The sequence below is a fragment of the Fundulus heteroclitus genome, chromosome 7, assembly GCF_011125445.2.
Source record: "Fundulus heteroclitus isolate FHET01 chromosome 7, MU-UCD_Fhet_4.1, whole genome shotgun sequence".
Classification (NCBI taxonomy): domain Eukaryota; kingdom Metazoa; phylum Chordata; class Actinopteri; order Cyprinodontiformes; family Fundulidae; genus Fundulus; species Fundulus heteroclitus.
In genome coordinates, this window is record NC_046367.1 from 20812975 (window position 1) to 20833435 (window position 20461).

Genomic DNA, 20461 nt, shown 5'->3' on the forward strand with positions numbered 1-20461 from the left:
ACTCGCTCTGCTGGTGAAACAAGGATGAAAGGAAACCATCCAGAGAGCAGCTTGGGGCTCGTGAACTGCAGCAGCGCGATCACGTGATGCAGATGAATTGGTTTCTTAGCACAGGCCCCCCCCACGAGACAATGAAACGTTTGTCTGCAGAGGATCAAAACGTGTGTTTTGATCTTCTGTGCCGCTTTTTGGTCTATAATATTACCATGTTTAGAAATGCACAGCATATTCTGCAGATTTATTTAAATATTTAGAGGATAAAACAACAGCGGGTTTACTTTAAACATCAGATAAAGCTGACGGAACCCATGTTGGCAACAGGTCGGACATACAACACAGCTAAAGTAACAAGTACGTCTAGTCGCGTCTGCAGTAGTCACCGATGACCTGTGAACACATTCGTTACCTGCTGTTAACAATTCTGTTGCTACATTCAATCAATAGACTTTCGGAGCATCAAATGTCCAGTAATAACAGAACTGATGGTACAAAACAGCTTGACTGACATTTGGTGTAAAGGTAGTGTTTAAGTTGATTTGCCATCAGGAAGAGTGCAGTTTATAGACCTAATCAAGGTCTAAGGAACTAAATGTCTGCATCGCACGTGGAGCGCTCATTTTTCACACATTCCGGAGGATTTTCAAGTCATTGAAGGACGTCAGGCGGAGTCCGGAGGGGTCTGTGGTGCCTTCTGTGTGGGGGGGTCATCGCTGGACGCCGTCCTGGCTGGAGAGGCCTGTGGCGTTTCCGTTTTATCGCTGTCCGCCTCATCAGCCTCCTCCTCCCTCTGCTGTACGGAGGACAGGTACTCCTCCAAGAGGCTGCAGTCCGCGCTGTCCGCACCGTCGCTCGCGCCGGCGGAGCCGCCCCGGGCGGGGCTCAGCGCCCGCACCGTCCCCAGGGAGTCGGCCGTCCCGCTGCTCAGGAAGCTGTCCTCCTGCGCCGCCTGCTGATCGCCGGTCGACTGGAAGCCGGAGTCTGGGAAGGAGACGTCGGCGACGGGAGGGTTGCTGGCGCCCGGGGAGACAGGAGGGGGGGCTGCGTCGCAGAGCCCCGGAGCAAGGACCGGGGCCGGGGGGACAGCGAGCCTGTTCTCCACAGACTGTTTCCACTGCTGCATGGACTGAAGCTTTATGAAGAGCACAAGACAAGACCTTAGGACAAAAATGAAATAAACTCACACCACAGACAGCAAACAACTCACTAAACTGGGGCAACCGAGAAAAGTTAAAAGATGTCTGTTTCCCAGCATGCCTGTGAAAAGTATTTTCCAACCCCTTATGGGTTGTGTTTTTATTCAATTGTGAATAAAATATATATATACATATATATATTACAAATAAAAATGGGGGAAAACAAAAAAGGGTGGTGTATATTTGTGCGTAACCACTTTACTCTGACGCGCCCAAATAAAACCCAGTGCAATTATTTGCTTCCTGTCTGCAGGTTGCATGCGGAGTTGGGTCATAAATAGGGCTGGGCGATAAATCGATTTAAGCGATTAATTCGAATTTACAATTCTTTAAGATTTTATATATGGAAAATCTGGATTTTATTTTGTCAATACACTCATTAGGTTTCCATGAAGAGAACAGCATGTGATGCTGAATATATGTTTAGGCAAATGTATTGTCAAAATATTGTTAAGTGGAAACTTTTTTTTTTTTTTACCATAATACGAGGTACTTCATTTACTTATTTACTTTTTTTAACCTAGTTTGAAGTTCACAAGTGCAGTGAAGCCTGTTCTTAGCTCAATGTGTAATACCACAAGCAGCAAATGTTGTGTTATATTTTCATTGTTTATAATGGCACGGCTGCCATCTTGTTTTACAAGCATGTTTCACAGCTTGTTTTTAGTTGCACTTTGAATTCAGGTCAACTCCCTGACAAAATGCTTGACATAAAAGCAAGGTTTTAAAATAATTTCTTTAATTTCTTTTTATGAAACAAAAAGGAGGAAAAAAAAAATCGATTAAACGGATTTGGTATGATAAAATCGGGGATTTATTTTTTAATCCATATCGCCCAGCCCTAGTCATAAAGGAGAACCGTTCAAGCCACCATCTGAAAATGGGAGCAGTATTTTGACACTGCAACAAGCATCGATCATCACGCTTATGGAAAGCATGGATATCTGAGTTCAAACGCACAAAGTGGGTGTTTATTAATCCCAAACAACGTTTCTCATTAACAGCTGCTAACCTCTTTCCACAGAAACTTCACAGCCTCCTCCTGAACGAGCCTTTGGAGCCTCTCCTCCTCGCACTGCCTCTGCATCCTGCGGACACACGGGGGGGGGGGATACAACTTCACATGCTGGGTTCTGCCGTCAAAAACGCGACGGAAAGTAAAAAACGGACCTGGCACAGAGGTTCCGTTTTTTTATTTTTTCTTTCCGCCACCCAAAGCCGCTACGTCGGCACCGTTGACAGGCGACTCACGTCTCCAACTTGTCCGACAGGAAGAGGATGTGCTCCTGCATTCGCCTCAGACGGATCTCGCCGCGCACCTCTCTGGCTGCCGGGTGGAACCGGCGGGTGCGGTGGCCCCTCCACCAGGACTGGATTTTGATCGCCGCCTCGTCAGCCTCCAGCAGACTGAACCCGCTGACGGATGCGCTCGGCGGCTGAGCTGTTGCGGCAGCTACGATGTTCTCCTCACCGGGTTTCCTCTGCTGCTTATCTGCTGGAGACGCCTCGCTGCTCCTGTTCGGGTCGGGGCGTCTGGGATGCGACGGTCGCCGGGGAGCCAGGGAATCGGGCTCGAACGTCTCCGTCTCGTCTTCGCTGTCGGTGTGCGCCGTCTGCGGCTCTGGGTCCGACGTGAAGGGAAGGAAGGTGGATTCGGAGGACAGCAAGCTGCTGTTGACCTTGTCCTCGTCCGTCTGCACGTCTTCCAAGTAGACGTGCTCCCCTGCGGTCCGGGGCCCGCGGACCGCCGGCAGCGATGCGTGAGAGGCGTCGCGACCTACCCAAGTGTTAAACTGCACCACCGGCTCTGCAGGAGGCCAGAAAGGTTCAACAGTCGGGGGGGTGAAAAAAGGAAGGCGGAGCATCGGGGCTACTGCAAGCGAAATGCTTAAAAACACTTTTCCCACCTTTCTCCTGGACAGACGGAGCAGCGGCCGGTTCAGGTGTGGGGGTCTTCAGCGCCTCGGGGTTTCCACCCGGTGAGGGACTGTGGCTCTCAACGTCTAGCTGAGTCGGACGAGGTGGACTGGGGCAGCCTCCTCGCGTCTCCTCCAGCAGCTGCTGCTGGTGGAGTCTGGCACAAAACGAACACATTCAGGTTAATAAATGTGGTAAAAGCAGTCTGAAATAATGCAGGGTGTCTAGTGTTATCCTAAAGTCACTATGACCTGACGCCACTCGGACACGGGAGCGCTGGAGACGCGGGGGACTGCACATCAGCTCCACGGTCCTGCTGATGGCCAGGGCCGATGCTTGCGTAGCTACTCTGCAGGATAATGATTGTCTGGGATAGACCGTCTTTGTTTTGTGTCACGCCAAGGCTGTGGTCAGCTATTAGCAGAGACGTGAGAACGAAGGCCGGACAGAAACAGGGCAGACTGCAGCGGAACCGCGGGGTGCGATTACTTTCCATCTATGTGATCTCTGCTCTGTTTCTCGATAAAAGTGCTGGAACTTCATCGCTCCACCGTTTGTTTATTCAATAAGCCTTGGAGGTCAGTAATTGTTTGGATCCCTATTACACCTAGCAAACGTTTTCACACCCCTTGAACAGGTTTGGACTCAAACTTGTGGCTGGATCTGAAAACTAATGTTCTCAGATACGGTTCTGCATCACTTTCTATTGGTTTGTCACATAAAACTCTCACTAAATATGTTGAATTCTGCGATTGTAAAGTTGGGCTCCATTTGTCGACGACGGCCATATTTTCCGTTCCATGTTTGTGTCAAGCACCAGAGCTGCTCGAGTCGCACAGATACCTTTGTTTACTGAGGATCTTCTCCAGTTTGGCGTCCTCTTCCGTCTCCAGGGCGGGCGAGGCGGTCAGAGGGCAAACGGTGGCCAGGTACTGAACCAGCTGAACGTGCTGCCCGGGCCGATATGAGCGACCTTTCCCCTGACTGTAGAGCCACTCCGCTTTGAGCCTATCATCATCATCATCATCGGACACAGAAATATCAGATTCAAAAAGGTATCGAGCTGCACGGGCAAACTGTAGCGGAGCGGCAGAGGCGCTCACCCTTCTTTCTGCGTCACGACGTAGCCGTCGAGGACCTTCAGGCTCAGGCACCAGCTCATGATGTACGGCCGGTAATCAAAACCCGGCAACGAGGGCGTGGCCATGACGCAAGGGTTGCACATGATGGACAGCTGCTCCAGTTCATGAAGAGGGGCCAGGTATGACACCTAAAGGACAACACGCAATATGGTCGATTATCTTTATTTTTTTTTATTTTTACTCTTTATTTGGAGTCCCAGCTCCAAACAAATGATAAAAATTTTAAAAAGGATAACGTCAAACTATGAAAAACAGGTACGTACTGTTGAATCAACCTCAAGAACTTTCCGTTTGTGGGTAAAAGCACCCAATGAGATGAAATCAGTTCTCTTCAAAAGATTTCTGTGGGGAGTTTGCAGGAGGAGGGAGCGGAGTGAGCAAAAGCCTTTTTACCCGGTTGGGCCCCGAGCAAAAAGGGACAGAAAGAGGCAGCGAGGTGCGTGAGTGAAAAGCAGAGGAGTCGACATCTCTCAGTGCAATCGCTGCACAGATACAGGCCGGCAGGAGTCCAAGTCACGCCTTGTAAACAAAGGTTAACCGATGGGAAAACCTTCGGGTGGCCAAACCTGGCCATTGAACTAGTAGTATAAACGACCAGGCAAAAAAAAAAAAAAAAAAGAAATCAGATTTTAGAAAAGAGACCTGCAGTGTGAACATAACTTTAGACTTTTCTATGTTTGTACGTGTAATACTCTAACGGTTGGTTTTGTTCTTCTTTTTATCTCTCTCTCTGCAGGTGTAGAAGCAGACTCAGATGATGATATCTTGTTCTCTCTTTTTCCTCTACTCTATTTTGGTCACCTCTTCTCCCTTTTAGCATTTTGTCTCACCTTTCTCTCTTCCTTTCTTTCTCTTTTACCTTTCCATTTTTGTGTCCATTGAACGGGAAATAGTCAGAGAATAAATATCTAATAAAGCTGTTTGCATATATAAATCAAGCGGAGCACTGTGGTAAACTTGTGAAAGTAAAATCTGTTGGGCTCTCTTTGGCATTAAGACATGAATTCTTAATGCCACACTGACGGTCAGGAGACGTAAAATAAAGAAATAAATAATTCAGTTAATTCTTGTGAGAACTGCGGATTATCTCTCCCCTTTAGCCAGCATCTTTTTTTTTAAAGGGAAATGTTTATTTACAACTTCCATAAAGCAGTCTCTGAAGAACAACCTGGCTATCTCTACATCTGGGATCAATTCTAATTCCTTCCATTCAATAGCCGACGAATTGTGATGCAAGGCTTGTTCACTCAGGAGTTTCCTCTTTCATGTAATACAAGGCTTTTTAAAATCAGATTTAGGTATTTTAGTGTCTCTAATGGTCGCAAAAACTCAGTCATCCCTTACACCAATACAGAAGACTCCCAAAGGGGAACATTTACCAGGAACATTTATCAATCAAAGTCAACTTCTAATTGTTTTACCTGATATGTTATTTTTCTATGTACCTGTCATTTAATCTAATGTATCTCTGTTTAATGTGTAACTTTGCTGCCTCTTGGCCAGGACTCCCTTGAAAAAGAGGTTTTTAATCTCAATGGTTTTTTTTTCCTGGTTAAATAAAAAAAATAATAATAAATTGCATTTTTGCATTTCATTCAGGATTCCTTATCATGAACGTAATAAGAGATAGTTACTTCATTAAGATCCCTTATCTCATTTTCTGCCAGGGACAGGATGGACAAACGGGCAGGAAGATGAGCAGGAACAGCCCGGAGTGTTGTGATGCTGTTTCCATGGAGCAGCAGCGTCTGCAAAGGGAACAAAGAAAATAAATCAAATTCATAAAGAAAACCAGCATCAATAAAACGCTTGTTTGTGTTTATTTTTTGTTTAAGCAGACATTAAGGCTAACCTTCAATTCCACTAGTTTAGTCAGATCTCCTATGGTAGATATGTTATTATCAGACAAATCCAAGTGCTGGAGGGACACACAGTTGTTCAGCTGCTCAATGACCTGTGACAGAGGGAGGAATCTGTTAAAGATGCATCACCCTACATAAGATGAACTTCAGGTATTTTAAATACAATATAATCAACGTCCGAACAACCAATTCCCCTACCTTAACGTTGTTCCCCGACAGATTCAGCCAAGTCAGGTGGGGTAGATCTCGCAGCCCTTCAATGTAGCCGATACTGTTATTGGGAAGATTGAGGACTCTCAGCTCTCTGAGCTGGGACACCCCCATCATTCTCACCAATCGGTTATTGGCTACGGAGAGCTGATTAGGAGAACGTAAGGATTTCAAATTAGATATTAAAACAGTCATCAACGCAACTGTTTAAATCGGGAAATGTTATTTGCAAGGTTCAAAACTGCATATTTTTCTAGACTCAAAATTACAGAGTCTTTGCTCCTGTTGAAGCCAGTTTTAATGGACAAGTACAAAACCTCACTAATAACTATTTTGGCTGAATTGTTATTTTAAAGTGAAAAACACTTGAATCCATTTCTATAGTTTTCCGTACAGCAGGTGCTGGTGAGTGCTGTGTGCATTTCCTGACGCTACCTGCTGAAGGCTTGGGCATCGTTCCAGGTGGTCCAGCTTCATGATGTTGTTACGGTCTAAGATGAGGGTGTGGGTGTCCTCTGAGCAGGTGAAACTGGGATCCAGCTTCTGCATGCTGCGAGCTGAAAGATCAACCACAGGTCCTGGAGGGATAGAGGATGAGGACGGGCTGAGCAGTCGGCAAATTCCCATCGTTTTCATACTTTTTAATGATCGAATCTGACGCAAGGCTTTAATTTTAAAACAATATCAAAGGGTTTGGCAGACAAATGTACTGGCTCTTAAGGTGTTTAGAAAGTTGCCAGGCATAACTGGTCCATACAGTGTCAAGAGAGGACAAAACAAGGACAGAAAGGAAATACCCTGCTAGCAAATATTTTCTCACGATCTGACAACACATGAAAGAGGATAGCTATATAAAATATACATAGATTTGATTCCGAAATATATAAAACTGCTACTCTGATTCAGAATAATAAGAGAGTCGGAATGTTTCTGTGTTCTGATAACGTTAGGGTGCTAACGGGTGTTATCGTATGCGCAAAACACGGAGTCTTCTTTTAAAAACGCATGTTTATCTCTTTCTCTACGAAAAACTAGAATTTCTCCACTTACCAGCATCTGTATCACACTGTAAGTCTGATACACCCATCCTACCGGCCCAGGACTACGCTAAGCTTTAGCTACAAGCTACAATGGGAAACACAAGAAGCATCTTTGGGTTGTCAAACTGCGGCACCAAGGGCTTTATGGGAAACGTAGTTCGACGCGTCTTCCTCTTCCTTTAGAGTGCTTCACATTTCAGCTCCTGTAGGACTACAGTTACTGAAAGTCCGCTGTTGCACGCGCGTCCCGCCAACAAAATTGGAATTAGAAAATAAACAAAAAATAACAATGAAGTTGAAAGAAACTACTTATTTTTTATAAGGAAGCACTATATGTTGATTTACTTTTTTTTGTTAATAAATTCAAAACTTTCACCTTTTGCTATGCAACGGCAAAATTATGACGTCATGTTGTACCGTCTAGCTAAACATATTGATTTGACAAAAAAACGTGTTTGAATATTTTATATTAAAACACACCAATGCAAAAAACAACAATAAGTCGATCAAATTAAATTTCCAGTGTATTTATTTTTTTTAATCATCAAATAAATGACCTGTAAATCAGTTTCCGCTTCCGGCATCTTCCTTTCCGGTTTTGAGCCCTCTCGTAGCCATCATGAAGTGAGTGTACAGAATATAATCAAAAGCAATCCTAACTGTTTAATAAACATTGTCAAGACAACTGTTACCTGAACCGATATAATGTGAACTCTTCTTTCAGTGACCTGTTATATTTCTTGGTTTCAGGGTCGAGTTGTGCAGTTTTAGCGGGTATAAAATATACCCCGGCCATGGCCGCCGATATGCCAGGATAGACGGAAAGGTAACCATTTCACGTTGTATTGAGACCTTTTCCCGTTCTAAAAGTAGCTGTTCTGTGGGGTACATCTTAATTTTCTGTGTAAAATTAATAAAAAGGTGTTCGGGCCTGTCAGTTCACTCGGTAATAGGTCGTCTTGGTGCTCCGGAAAGCTGTTTAACATGCTAACGTTAGCTTCCAGCGTCATCATGGACAACCAAGAACTGTTCATTTAAATCCTTTTAGAAGCATATACCCACGTGAGGCTGTTAACCGGGAAATGGCATTGTAAAAAGTGTTATAGTTAAGCATACGCTGAATTTACATGCAATTTCTTAGTTTGATCGCATTGACTATCTTTAAGTTTACTTCTTGTTAAACTTAGGGTTATGTGACGAATGACAACCTATTATCTGTATGTCCACACAGTTTAGTAATTCTAACAATATTGTGACTTATTGTCGTATTTATAACGTAATTTACTGGTGTAATCCTGTCATCAAATGTCTATTGAGCTACTAACTCAGATTTCCGGTGCTACACAAACATCCTTTTATAGCAATCGTTTTGTTTTTGTTAGGTCTTCCAGTTTTTGAACGCCAAGTGCGAGTCTGCCTTTCTGTCCAAGAGGAACCCCCGACAGATCAACTGGACTGTGCTGTATAGACGCAAGCACAAGAAGGGCCAGTCTGTAAGTACCAGGGTCTATAAACGCCACCCGGTTTTATCCCGATCTGGAAAAAAATGTTTGCAGAAGTTTGTTTTCACTTTGAGTTTATATTCATATACCCCATACACCGCTGGCTGCAGGTATTCACAAGCTGAACGCCAAGCAGGGTTTAATCTCTACAATTGGTTGATTTCGAAATGCATTTTGCATTTTATTTTAATGAACAGCCTTAAGTTATTGCAGTGGTACACCCTAAGTTTTTCAGAGTGGTGCACTGCCTGATTATTTTAGTCCAGCCGACTTTTTCCACAGCTCCTTTTACCGCCACAATAGAGTAAGTGAGAAACTTTTGGTATTTCGCTGAGGAGGAATGCGGCTGTGTTGGAGCAGGGACGCATCTATAGACAGCAGCTCCCAGGAGATGAAGTAGGAGGCCGCAGGTGTTGCCAAGCTTTGAAGGATGCTGTTTGTTTTTAATAATTTCAGCAAAGCAATTGTCCGGACTACTTCCGACAAAATTTTGGCCATGTTGCAGAGTGTAAGCAGAGCCTCGACTATAACACAATTTAATTTGAGAATCTAACCAGTCAAAGCATTCTGAGGATGTACTTTCGGCTGAAATGTTTCCTTTTCCTACATGCTGTGCAGACAAGAAGCATGTCTTTGCACAGTAAGAGATGTTTAATGCTAGGTTTATAGTTTAAACTAAAAAGAAATGGCTGAATGTAACATATCTTTAGTTTCATATGGCACTGATTGGTGCTTTAGCCCAGGTTGAACTCTACAGTTTTAAAGAACCACTCCAATATGTCTATTAGCTGTTTTTTTTTAAACATATGTAAAGTTGATCGTATACACCGTTGGCTGCGGGTGAACGGTGTGCACAGTGCTGGTCTGTGTTACGCGTTGTTGTTGGGCTGCGTTTTGCGGTCTCGGCTACAGCGCTCACTCCCCACCCGCAGCCATAGAACAAAGCGGGGATCATAGTACTGGCCTTTGAGGTCTTCACAGACGCCTCATCATCGGCCAGCCTCCAAACTCTCCAACAAAACGCTCATTTACCCAAAGCGGTGACGCTCCACTTAGTTAATATCTATTATTTCAGGCACACTGCAGGGTGTTTAATGGGGAGTTAGTGTACGCCTTGTCAGGTGAAGGCTGTTTTAATTTAACACTAGCAACCTGCCTCTTGTGCTTCTGCTGAGGAACTCTGATGCACGTGGAGTTCCCTTCTTGTGGCTGGTTAAATGTATATGATGTACTTCTGTCTTAGTTAAGTAGATGGTGAGTCAACACTCTTAAATACTTGTTTTTATCTGACCTGAGCCAGGCTTAAACCCGATGGGGTTGATTTTTCGTGGCCAGAGAATCCCAAGAGAACTGTGTAATTATGTCACAAAAAATGCCGGTTTCATACATGAGGTGTTTTATTTATCTTACATTTTGTTGTACCTTTGAATACGGCAGTGTAGGAAGACAGTTATCTGCTGCTTAAATATCACCTCATTGTCTGAGTAATGTTTACGTCTCTGAGCCCAGAGCTTATGCCGGCTTTTACAAACCCCCGCCTGGTGACGTTAAACCGTCCGTTAGCTTAAATACGGCTACAGCAGACGTTTGGTCGGTCGAGTCTGCCCTCACGCTCTGATGCGACTGTAAAGTTAAAACTCAGAATCAGTTTTCTAGATGAATTCACTAATGCGCCTTCTCTGAACGTCCCTGAAACCATGATGGTCCAGCAGGGATGTTGGGTTCGTAATAAAATGGGTATTTTCCATCGGACTGGATAACTGTTGTAAAGTTAAATGAGTTATTTAGACAGAAGCTGAATTCAGAATAATCTAGAAATGTGTTCAACAGAAATTCACATCGTCCTTTTCATCTGCTGATGGCGGTAGCTGTTTTCTCTTTAGACAAAGCTAGGAGTGTCTATATGTTATGTCCTCTTCCTGTTATCATCAGGCACTGTAGGACTCCTCAGGACTGTGGAGTGTAATATTCATTAGCTGTTAGATTCCAGATGAGCTCAGTCTGCTGGATAGTCTCAGCCACGCTGGACACAGATAATGGTGCCAGAGATGCCTAAAATATATATTTATCCCCACTGATATGATATTAAAGAAAACTTAATTCTTTAGCTTAAACACTGGGCCTGTTCATGTCTTTAAAAAGACCTTCAAATATTCTGGTCTGCAGCACATTAATCCACGTCTTTCCTGCCTCCACAGGAAGAGGTGACAAAGAAGCGTACCCGCCGCGCAGTGAAGTTCCAGAGGGCCATCACTGGCGCCTCCTTGGCTGAGATTCTGGCCAAGAGGAACCAGAAACCCGAGGTCCGTAAGGCCCAGAGGGAGCAGGCCATCAGGTAAGGGGAGGAGCTTAAAGTCCCGTGCTGGTTTTTGACTTGGCTTTGAGACGTTCTCCACTGAGCGTTTTGAGTGATGTGATTGCTTTCTGTGTTTCAAACCAACTCTTTAAGAGCTCCTTCAGACGTAATGAAATGTGGCTTTGATAAAAGGAGACTAGTCAGCGTTTAGCCATGTCCTCATAAATCACTCTTACAGCTAATGGCTGGTAGGAGTGTGGTCTGGACAAAAACAACTCTTTGCTTCTTTGCCAACAACCATCTAATGAAAATGTGAGCAGTTAAAGATTCAGGAAGGTTTGCAAAGATCTATTAGACATTAAACGGGTTGTGGGGAGGAAACTCTTTATAGACACGCCTGTTCTGTTTTGACCCTCCACTTAAGGCCTAATGCAGTGCTTCCCTACCCTGGTCCTCAAGTACCCGTCCTGCATGTTTTAATTGGCTCTGCTGCAGCTCACTTGGCTTCAAATAATGCATGACCTGCAGCCATCAAGGGCGACAGGAGCCTCTTAATCACCCGTGCATTTAGGACAGGTGGTTAGCAGCAAGTAGAAACCTGAAACATGCAGGACCAGGGAACCACTGGTCTAATGGACTCTTTATCAAAACGAGGACGTAGTTCTTTTCTGCAGAAAAAGAAATGGACCACGAAGAAAATGGTAACAGAACCCAACTCCACCTAAAAGAAGTCTAAGCACCTCCCATAATGCTGCCTTCAGTCTACAGTTACCGTTCTCTTTAATTATTAGAAGCATGAATTACTATTTATATCTGTTTAACAGGAGTTGCAAAACATGTTAAAAATGAATTACTGGAAATAAAACAATGTGGAACTGTCTGTTTTTGTTGCTTAGATTCTTGAATTTTTTACTAGAACCTAAATTGACAGGTTTATCCTCAAAACATCGGCAATTTACCAAACTATTTTATTAAAATGTTATGAAAAATTGTCCGGTATCTACTGTTCAAACACTTTTCTTCTCTTGTAGAGCTGCCAAGGAGGCCAAGAAGGCAAAGCAGGCCGCCAAGAAGCCCGCTGCGCCAAGTGCAAAGGTGAGAAACGTGGTTAAACTCCATTAATCATTGAACGTTTCTGCTTATTATTCTCAGCAAATTTTGGATTTTTAAGTGAGTCAGTTCCAGTTTCTATGTAAATTCATTGCGTGTTGTTTTGAACGCATCTTTCTTTTCGTAGACCTCTGCTAAGACGGCACAGAAACCCAAGATCGCCAAGCCCATGAAGCCCAACGCACCTCGTGTCGGAGGAAAACGCTAAACTTGGGCTCACCATTACTGCTTGTGAATAAAGTTTTGTGGTCAGACCTTATGTGTGTCTTCCTGTTTATTTTTTCATCGTATCAAGATGCTCTGATCTGGTTCTTTCTGCCTCATGGTGCTAGTTGCTCCTCCTGAGCTGCTGTTTAACCTGGAAACATGAGTTCAGTGTAGCTTGAGAGGACAAGTGGCCTTCAGCTGCTTCAGGAAGGACCACTTCTTAAAATGTCACTTTATTTATTTTGGGTTTAACAGTAAGAGGGAGTATTGATGTGTTTTTGGTCTGTTTACACAGTATTTCCACCCAACGCTGAAAGGCTTGAAACATTTAAAGTTACATTTAGCATCATGTCTGTTTTGATGTACAGTTAAAACCAGATATTGGCATACTAGAAGCATTTCTTAATTTAGCTTTATATTTACCAACATTTCTATTGTATGAATTAGAAGTTTCCAGTCTTTCAGGCGACTTTTCCACACCTTCCGCATTGGATAGAAGTTCCTTTAGAAACGACGACTTTGGTCAAATGTTTTGGTTGAAGCTCAGTAGTTTGGGACTGTGGTCCTGGGAACATCTGGTGTAACTTGTCACCTTTATTGGACCCACCCTCTTAACATGTGATGCTGCCACCTCCCAGCTTTTTCTCACACTCAAATATAAAAACACTTCAACTTTGGTTTCATCAGACCACCAGACATGTCCCCAAAAGTTATCGTCTACGTCTTGGTGCATTTGTAAACTGTTGATTGGGGAGTAAAGACTTCTTCCTGACATGTTGTACCGCTGGTTAAATCAAATTTAATGAGTCACCCATCAGAGCCTTAGTTATTATTTAAAGGGACTGTAGGTGAACTTCAGACTGAAGAAAGTTGAAAATGTATGATAATCCTACCTGACCAAACACAGGATGTAATAAGGGGGGGCTTATTTTAGTTTAGGGCATTCTGTGGTTTCAGCTGTACTTACAATCATGTCTGAGTCAAGAAACATTTGATATTTGTCCAAGCATTTTCATAAGCACTAATTAACATCTGTGTGTATATTCCCAGTTAATTGTCAACGCTCTGACGCAGCCAGGCTGTGTTAGTCTGATTTATTAATACATAGCCATACCGATACAAATCTCATTACAATTAATAATTAACCTTTAAATATCTTTGAACAGTCGGCAGATTAATTACACCAATTATTGCAAAATTAGGGTGTTGCTGCATAAATAGTCAATTGTTGAAAAATAAAACATTTGAGATCATAGATTTTAGGACGTTTATAAAGAGCCGTCACAGTCTGTACCAGTGTTTGCTCGTTGACTCGCAAAGCTGCATGCACATGTTAAATCATTTAACACATTTCTGTCAAAATAAAGAAATATATAAAACAGGGTTTGTTCTCCCGACTGGTTTTAAAAAAAGAAAAAAGACGTGAAAGTGAGGAACCCTTAGGTGGTAGTCAATGATTTAATGACTGCTGAGGTACAGACACCTGGACTCCCAATAAGATTTAAAATCTATGTAAATATGAAGTCCGTAAATTCAGGGTAACATTCAGCACACATCCACCTTGTTAGGCGGGCGGGTTGGGAACTTTGCTCGAGGTACTGATGATTGCTACATCCGAAGCAAAAACTCCCCGACTCGTGCACAGGATGATAAAAGCATGGCGGGTTAAATCAGACACTGTACAATCAGAAAACTCGATGAACAAGCAGTACTTGTGCGTTGATGACCACGGTTCTTAAACTCATTTAAAAAACAAAATCAAATGTTCTTATTTTAGACACCCTGAGGAAATGTGAAACTTGGGAGAGGGGGAAGTGCATATTTCCTTCAGGGTGAGCAGGTTTAATGTGTTAAAATCTGGTTATGGCATGGGTTTTATGGAAACAGTACAGGATGATGATGGAAGAGTCTCCCCTTGTGTCAGCAGCACCGCGGCGACAGTCTCCTCAGGACTCGGCTGCCTCTTTAGCCTTGGCCTTCTGCTCCTGATCGTAACTGCACAGACGAGAAGGACGAAGATGATAAGAAAATATACAAAACGCACACTTTTTTGTTGTTGTTTGTAGCTTTCTGTGTACTCAATTTAGGCCAGACTTTTGTCCCTTAAGGCCAAATGGATCCCATCAATAAACACGTTTCTACTCAGTCTGGGCGAGAGAGAAATCTGCTCTCGGATGAAGATTGTATGGAAAAATATGGATTATATTTCCAGTCTTTATTCTACGTCCTGTTCTCTGAAGGTTGCGTCTATCCGTTCACCATCCAGCTATACATCCATTCATCACCTTCCTTACAGTCAGATTTTTATAGCTTGTATATTAAATTAATTTCTGCCAAACTCCATTAATTAAGTTTTGGATTTATACCTTTAAAAAGAGCTGGAAAGGACAAATAACTCTGGAAATCGGAGTCTGAAAAACTGTTGAGTTTTGACAATAAATTAAATTCCCGTTTTAGTGTCTTTTAGTTGTTACTGCTAGAAAGATGAAGCACTGACCAGGTGAGATCACTTTAGTAAAAGCCCTGTAGCACCACCTGCAGTCCAAACTCTGCACTGCACAGCTTCGGGACAACTAATGTTGCTGCACCATAAGTATGTGCGCATGGAGTGCAGGTAGAGCTGTAATGATTAGCTATTAACATTTTCTTTTATTAAATGAGCGTAAAAACTTCCTTTCTTCACATTTCATGGAATATCTTCACAAGTTTCTGATCACAAATTTAAACCATTCACTATTGCAGGTATTTGATGACATTTTTTTTACAGCAACTGTCAGAAGTTGAGAATGAGACGTTTGTCACTTTGCCGGTACCGATATTTACCGAACCTTTACCAAAAGAGGCCGTTTGATGCCGTTTTCCAGACGGTAGTTCGGTCGTTTAGGTTGTGTTATACCACATCTCTAGACTGGAGGGTCAGAAATTATCTTACTGGTGTTTTACATCAGAAATTAACACGGGTTTTATCCTGCAGTCCGATCAGGAGATCATCAGGGGGGTAAAGTGGCCTATTTAACTCGAGGAATCCACTGATAAATCACCTTTCAGTCCCACGTTCTGCTGTGAACTCACAAACACACACACACCTCCAGATCCTGTAAAGCTGGGACGCTCCCGCGCTGCCGAGGAAGAAGTTCACAGCGAAAAGGTTCCAGTTCTTCGGGATAATAACCAGTGAATATCTGGACCAGATGAGCCCTGAGGGAGGAGAACAAGAAGAGGTGAGGGGGTTGTCCACGGTGACGACAAACCGGATCAGAGTCTATATTTTGGCCAAAAAAAAAAAAAAAAAGGCTGAGAGATAAGGCTTGTTTGTAGTAACACATTGCAAAGGGAGATGTAGCGGGTGACCTTTAGCATTATTTGATCAAATCTTCTCAGGCCAGATAAACCAGCACAGAGGGAACCGTTACAGGGAATCTGGTCCTCACGGTTTGTCGCCTTCCCTCCATGGAGGCGGGAAAAAACAGTGATCATTTGTTGTAACCTGATGTTACCTCAACCAAGCTATGCGTCAATGTTTAATACCTTCACGTTTATTAATGTAAGTTTTTATTAAGGTCAAATACATGCTCCAAAACATAAAAAATGTGATGAATGTGACTGAAACCCACCCGTGGCCGTCAGCACTGCAGACTGGGAGGTACTGAGTTTTTCTGCTGGTCGAGTCATATCAGCCAAACCAGCCATGACCAGGCCCTGCGGAGCAAAAACAAGGCAGATTGCCTTTAAACCGGTGGAGTCAAACTCATTTCTACATGGGGCCACTTTGGCATCATGGAGTCATTAAAAAGGGCCGGCTGCGCCTGTATAGATGATACTTGATAGATGATTTCAGAGAAGTCACATAAAAATGTATAAGATAAAAATCACAGTAACATAAAAGTAGCACCACAAGGCCCAGTTTAAACAGTTTATCTGCAAACAAAGGTGATATTGGGGTGAGTTACACTTTAAACTCATTAAACTATCATTATTTTCCTCTTTTTGGATAGTTTTAATGTGTTGTGGGAAAGCTGACATCTAGTGGTGGGATGCTGTTACTACACAGTTAAAAAAATAACACAGGAGGCACAGGTTCAGCTACTTTATACACTTTAAAAGGCTATATTTATCTACTAAATTACATGAAATGTGTTTTTTTTTTGGCTCTTGAGGGGCAGATAAATTGCCTTGATGGGCCGGATTCGGCCCACGGGCCTTGAGTTTGGCACATATGCTTTAAAATAACAAAATCGTAAAAAAATATCTATGACACCAGTCAGTTGGCCCCTCAGCTCGGACTTTGACCCCAGAACATGTGAGGTACACAACGTTCGTGGCCTGAACTGGCAACCAGACGAGAAGACAGACCGCCCTGTGATGACGTCACGCTGAACTTTGTTTGAGGGTGCCAAAAGCCAGCAAAGGTTAGGAACAACCTCTGTTTTTCGCCACGGGTTCGCAGATGAATGTGTGTGAGAGGGCACTCACCCATTTAAACATCGGGGCCCAGAAGAAAACCGTCTTTGGACCTGGAGAGACACGGAGAGAGGGAAAACGTGAGACGTGGAAATATGGAAATATTTACAGCGATCGATGGCGTGGAAAACGAAAAGGTGCCCCAACGTACCGACGATACGCTAGGAGCGGCATGCAGGCTACATGAGCAGAAAACTCCACTAATTCCTCACGTTATGCTTTAAAAAGGTATAAAAGTATGAGCAATAAAGCAAATTTTCTTTTAAACTACAGCAAAATTCAGTGGGTTTTATTTCTTTATTACCTCTACATAAGATTCCTATAACCAAAACAATAACATTTTATTTATATAGCACCAATTCACAACACATGTCATCTCAAGGCACTTTACAAAGTCAAATTCATCATATCATCCAGACAGATTGGTAAAAAAGTTTCCTCTCTACGGAAACCCAGCAGATTGCATCATGTCAATTAAATTTTATTTATATAGTGCCAATTCATGAAACATGTCATCTCAAGGCACTTTACAAAATCAAAAATCAGTCAGATTATACAGATTGGTTAAACATTTCCTATATAAGGGAACTAGTTGATTGCATCAAAGTCCTGACAAGCAGCATTCACTCCTGGGAAAGAGCGTAGAGCCACAGGGAGAGTCGTCTGCATTGTCCATGGCTTTGCAGCAATCCCTCATACTGAGCATGCATCAAGCGACAGTGGAAAGAAAAACTCCCCATTAACGGGAAGGAAAACCTCCAGCAGAACCAGGCTCAGTATGAACGGTCATCTGCCTCGACTGACTGGGGTTACAGAAGACAGAGCAGAGACACAACAAGAGAGACAAACAAGCACAGAAGCACACATTGATCCAGTAATCTGTTCTACATTAGATGGTAGTAGCGGGTGAGCCATCTTGACAAGCAGCATTCACTCCTGAAAGAGCGTAGAGCCACAGGGAGAGTCATCTACATTGTCCATGGCTTTGCAGCAATCCCTCATACTGAGCAAGCATGAAGCGACAGTGGAGAGGAAAACAACCAATACGCTGGATCATCTGAGCAGCAGGCGGGACAATGGCTGCTTCGCTGTTTGAAATAAAAACAATCAAATATTTATACAGCACAGTGTGCGCACACGTAGCACATTAGGGGGAATTTGTTTTGGTTTTACGGCAAAGAAGAAGGAGCTCTGTGAGGGAACGATTACTAGTCTCTAGATAACAACGACGTACGTGAAATGTTACATAAATAAAAAGCTCAGGGAGGATTTAGCTCGTCGTTCGCTTAAAAAAAAAGGACAGACAGGGTTAATTTAACACTAAACTATCTCCTTCTGTATGGAGCCACAAATAACCAACAACAAATCAGTTTTATTATTATTTTTTTCGGTTTTGTTTCATTTATAGCAGTTTGTTTTTTAAAGGAATAATGTTGCATTGTACAGCACTTTGTGTTTTTAATGTTGTAGTGGGTGCGAAAGAGATAAACCTCTACTTACCGCCTTTAATACCCGAGACTGGCAACTTTAAAAACACAATATAAAAAAAAAACATGGACTCTCGCTCTGTTAAAGCAACAACAATGACATTAACGCAGTTCTAGGCGGTATTTTGTGCCGATATACAGAATGCATCAAAGGTAAACGCACGTCTAATTCCTTCTGAAGATTTTGATTAAACTCGAGTATAACCAAAGAATAGGTTGTGTGAGAACACATTTAAAGGCAAAAAATGGGATTATTTAATTTTGGTCCATTAAAAAAAAACGAAAAAAAAAAAAAAAAAAACATCCAGACTAAGAAAATGTAATCAATTTTATAAAATAAATTGAATTTTTTTGCATTCAACCTGCTGGTTCTCTGGCCAGCAATATGCAAATCCAGTGCTATTTTTATATTTTACAACATTTTGCATTCTTACTACATTTACATATAGACTCCCTCAGAAAACTATTTACAGCTCTAAAGAAGTTTAATAAGCTTTAATTTGTTTGCAAAACATTTTTTATGACAATGCCTTTGTATTCTTAAAGAGACTAAAAAAAAAACCTGTCATGCAGTCTGCATTTCAGCTGCACAAAGTAATGAATGTTGGGCCTGTTAGACCGGCTAATAGCGAGAGTTGCGTTCCTTCCGGTCTCTGACAGATCCAGCCGCACAGTCAGAACAGAGTTGCACATCCAACAAACAGGAATGACACACAATTAAACCGAGCAAGCGCTCCAACGCCCAGCATAAAAGCTGCAGGTCTTGAGTCAGCACTCCTGTCAAACGTGGCGAGCTGAACACAAAAAGTGGGACGTCTGTCGCTGCAAATCGTGTTGGAGGGAGGTGGCCTTTGTCGCCGCCCCTCACTACCTGGTAGGAAAGTTGTCCTTGAATCATAAAAAAAAAAAACAACTCTGGAAAGTGAAGGCCAGAGCGCCCAGAGTGACACCAGTATCATCGTAATCTCCCTTCAGTAAACTTAAAAATCAGCCTCAGTGCATTCTTAAGGATATTAAAGCTAGAGTTATTTTCTGGGTTTGGAGAGTTTAGACTGTAGTTCTGTGTGTGAGGGAAAAAAAAAGTCATGTTAGCAGGTTTTTCTGCTATAATTATGCTACCCTTATTGATAGACGTTAAGCAGGCAACATATAATACAAGTCATGAGTCTTGACATGAGGGAATGTTGAGGTCACTGATTTTTTTTTCTTCCTTTTCCCCAGTGTTTACTATCATTTATCAGGTGCAGGCCTGTAGCATAAATTAGGCCTTTAGAATACACAACATTTTTTAAAGTTTTTAAAAGCAAAAAAACATCAATTTACTTTGGGGGAAACAGATTTGCAGGACATTTTTGGTCACAATAAGGTGTAAAAATGCCACCCAGACTATTACAACAGTTCATAAATTGTGAAATATCTCCATCTTGGAGACAAACCAAGACCTCTAATCTGTTTTTCTTTTTTTTCCTTTTTGTCAAGCATTTTTTCTTGATTTTTACATTTTTAACAGTGCATCAACGTTGCACGTTGCCTTTCAAGGTCTATGATTATGAAAGTAGTGCTAATCTGGTTAACAAAGGCTGTATAAAAAAAAAACGTATTTGTTACTGAAAATAAGCATTTGTGTTTAATCCCCAAGACAGAAAACAAAGCGCAGCAACACTATAGCTGCGTCAGCTGAGAAAAGCCGGAAAGTTTGAATGAACTAAATGCTGCCAAACCAGAATGTATACAGCCTTAGGGGGGCAGAAACTTCCATAAACTTTTACCGATCTAAACAGATTAGACCTGTCTGCAGTAGATTAAGCTCTCCAAGAGTGGGATTACCATATGAAAACAACGATTTTCCGTAAAATCAAGGCGCACAGATTAGACAGCAGCTGCTCTTACTTTCCTCCTCTTCTCCGGATGTGCATAAAACTTCCACAGCTGGACTCCCAGCAGCACCTCCCCAGTGTCCCATTGGCTGGACGGTACTGTACCTGCCGGGTGGTTGTAGATCGGTCTCAGCTTGGCGGGGCAGTATGTGCTCGA

The 20461-nt window shown here is 42.7% G+C and overlaps 3 protein-coding genes and 1 non-coding gene across 4 annotated transcripts; 2 read left to right on the top strand and 2 right to left on the bottom strand.

The window, feature by feature from the left end:
• Positions 1-209: 209 nt before the first annotated feature.
• On the bottom strand, positions 210-7517 carry cep97 (centrosomal protein 97). Its single transcript, XM_012864232.3, has 11 exons — positions 7375-7517; positions 6760-6902; positions 6313-6471; positions 6105-6206; positions 5887-6000; positions 4214-4380; positions 3954-4118; positions 3101-3267; positions 2445-3000; positions 2206-2281; positions 210-1129 (listed from the first exon to the last, which is right to left on the bottom strand). Exons 1-11 carry the CDS (start codon positions 7409-7411, stop codon positions 659-661), a joined length of 2157 nt encoding a protein of 718 aa, XP_012719686.2. The 5' UTR covers positions 7412-7517; the 3' UTR covers positions 210-658.
• A 407-nt stretch (positions 7518-7924) lies between these two features.
• rpl24 (ribosomal protein L24) lies at positions 7925-12531 on the top strand. Its single transcript, XM_036139160.1, has 6 exons — positions 7925-7988; positions 8115-8190; positions 8747-8857; positions 11065-11201; positions 12194-12257; positions 12400-12531. The coding sequence occupies exons 1-6, from the start codon at positions 7984-7986 to the stop codon at positions 12478-12480; spliced, it is 474 nt and encodes a 157-aa protein (XP_035995053.1). The 5' UTR covers positions 7925-7983; the 3' UTR covers positions 12481-12531.
• On the top strand, positions 9706-9887 carry LOC118563838. The gene has a single exon (XR_004931457.1). It is a non-coding gene; the product is annotated as a small nucleolar RNA SNORA23 (small nucleolar RNA).
• Positions 12532-13556: 1025 nt separating the features above from the next.
• LOC118563709 (mitochondrial pyruvate carrier 2-like) lies at positions 13557-20441 on the bottom strand. The gene is made up of 5 exons (XM_036139161.1): positions 20410-20441; positions 16953-16993; positions 16094-16178; positions 15566-15677; positions 13557-14474 (listed from the first exon to the last, which is right to left on the bottom strand). Exons 2-5 carry the CDS (start codon positions 16962-16964, stop codon positions 14426-14428), a joined length of 258 nt encoding a protein of 85 aa, XP_035995054.1. The 5' UTR covers positions 16965-16993; positions 20410-20441; the 3' UTR covers positions 13557-14425.
• Positions 20442-20461: the final 20 nt, after the last annotated feature.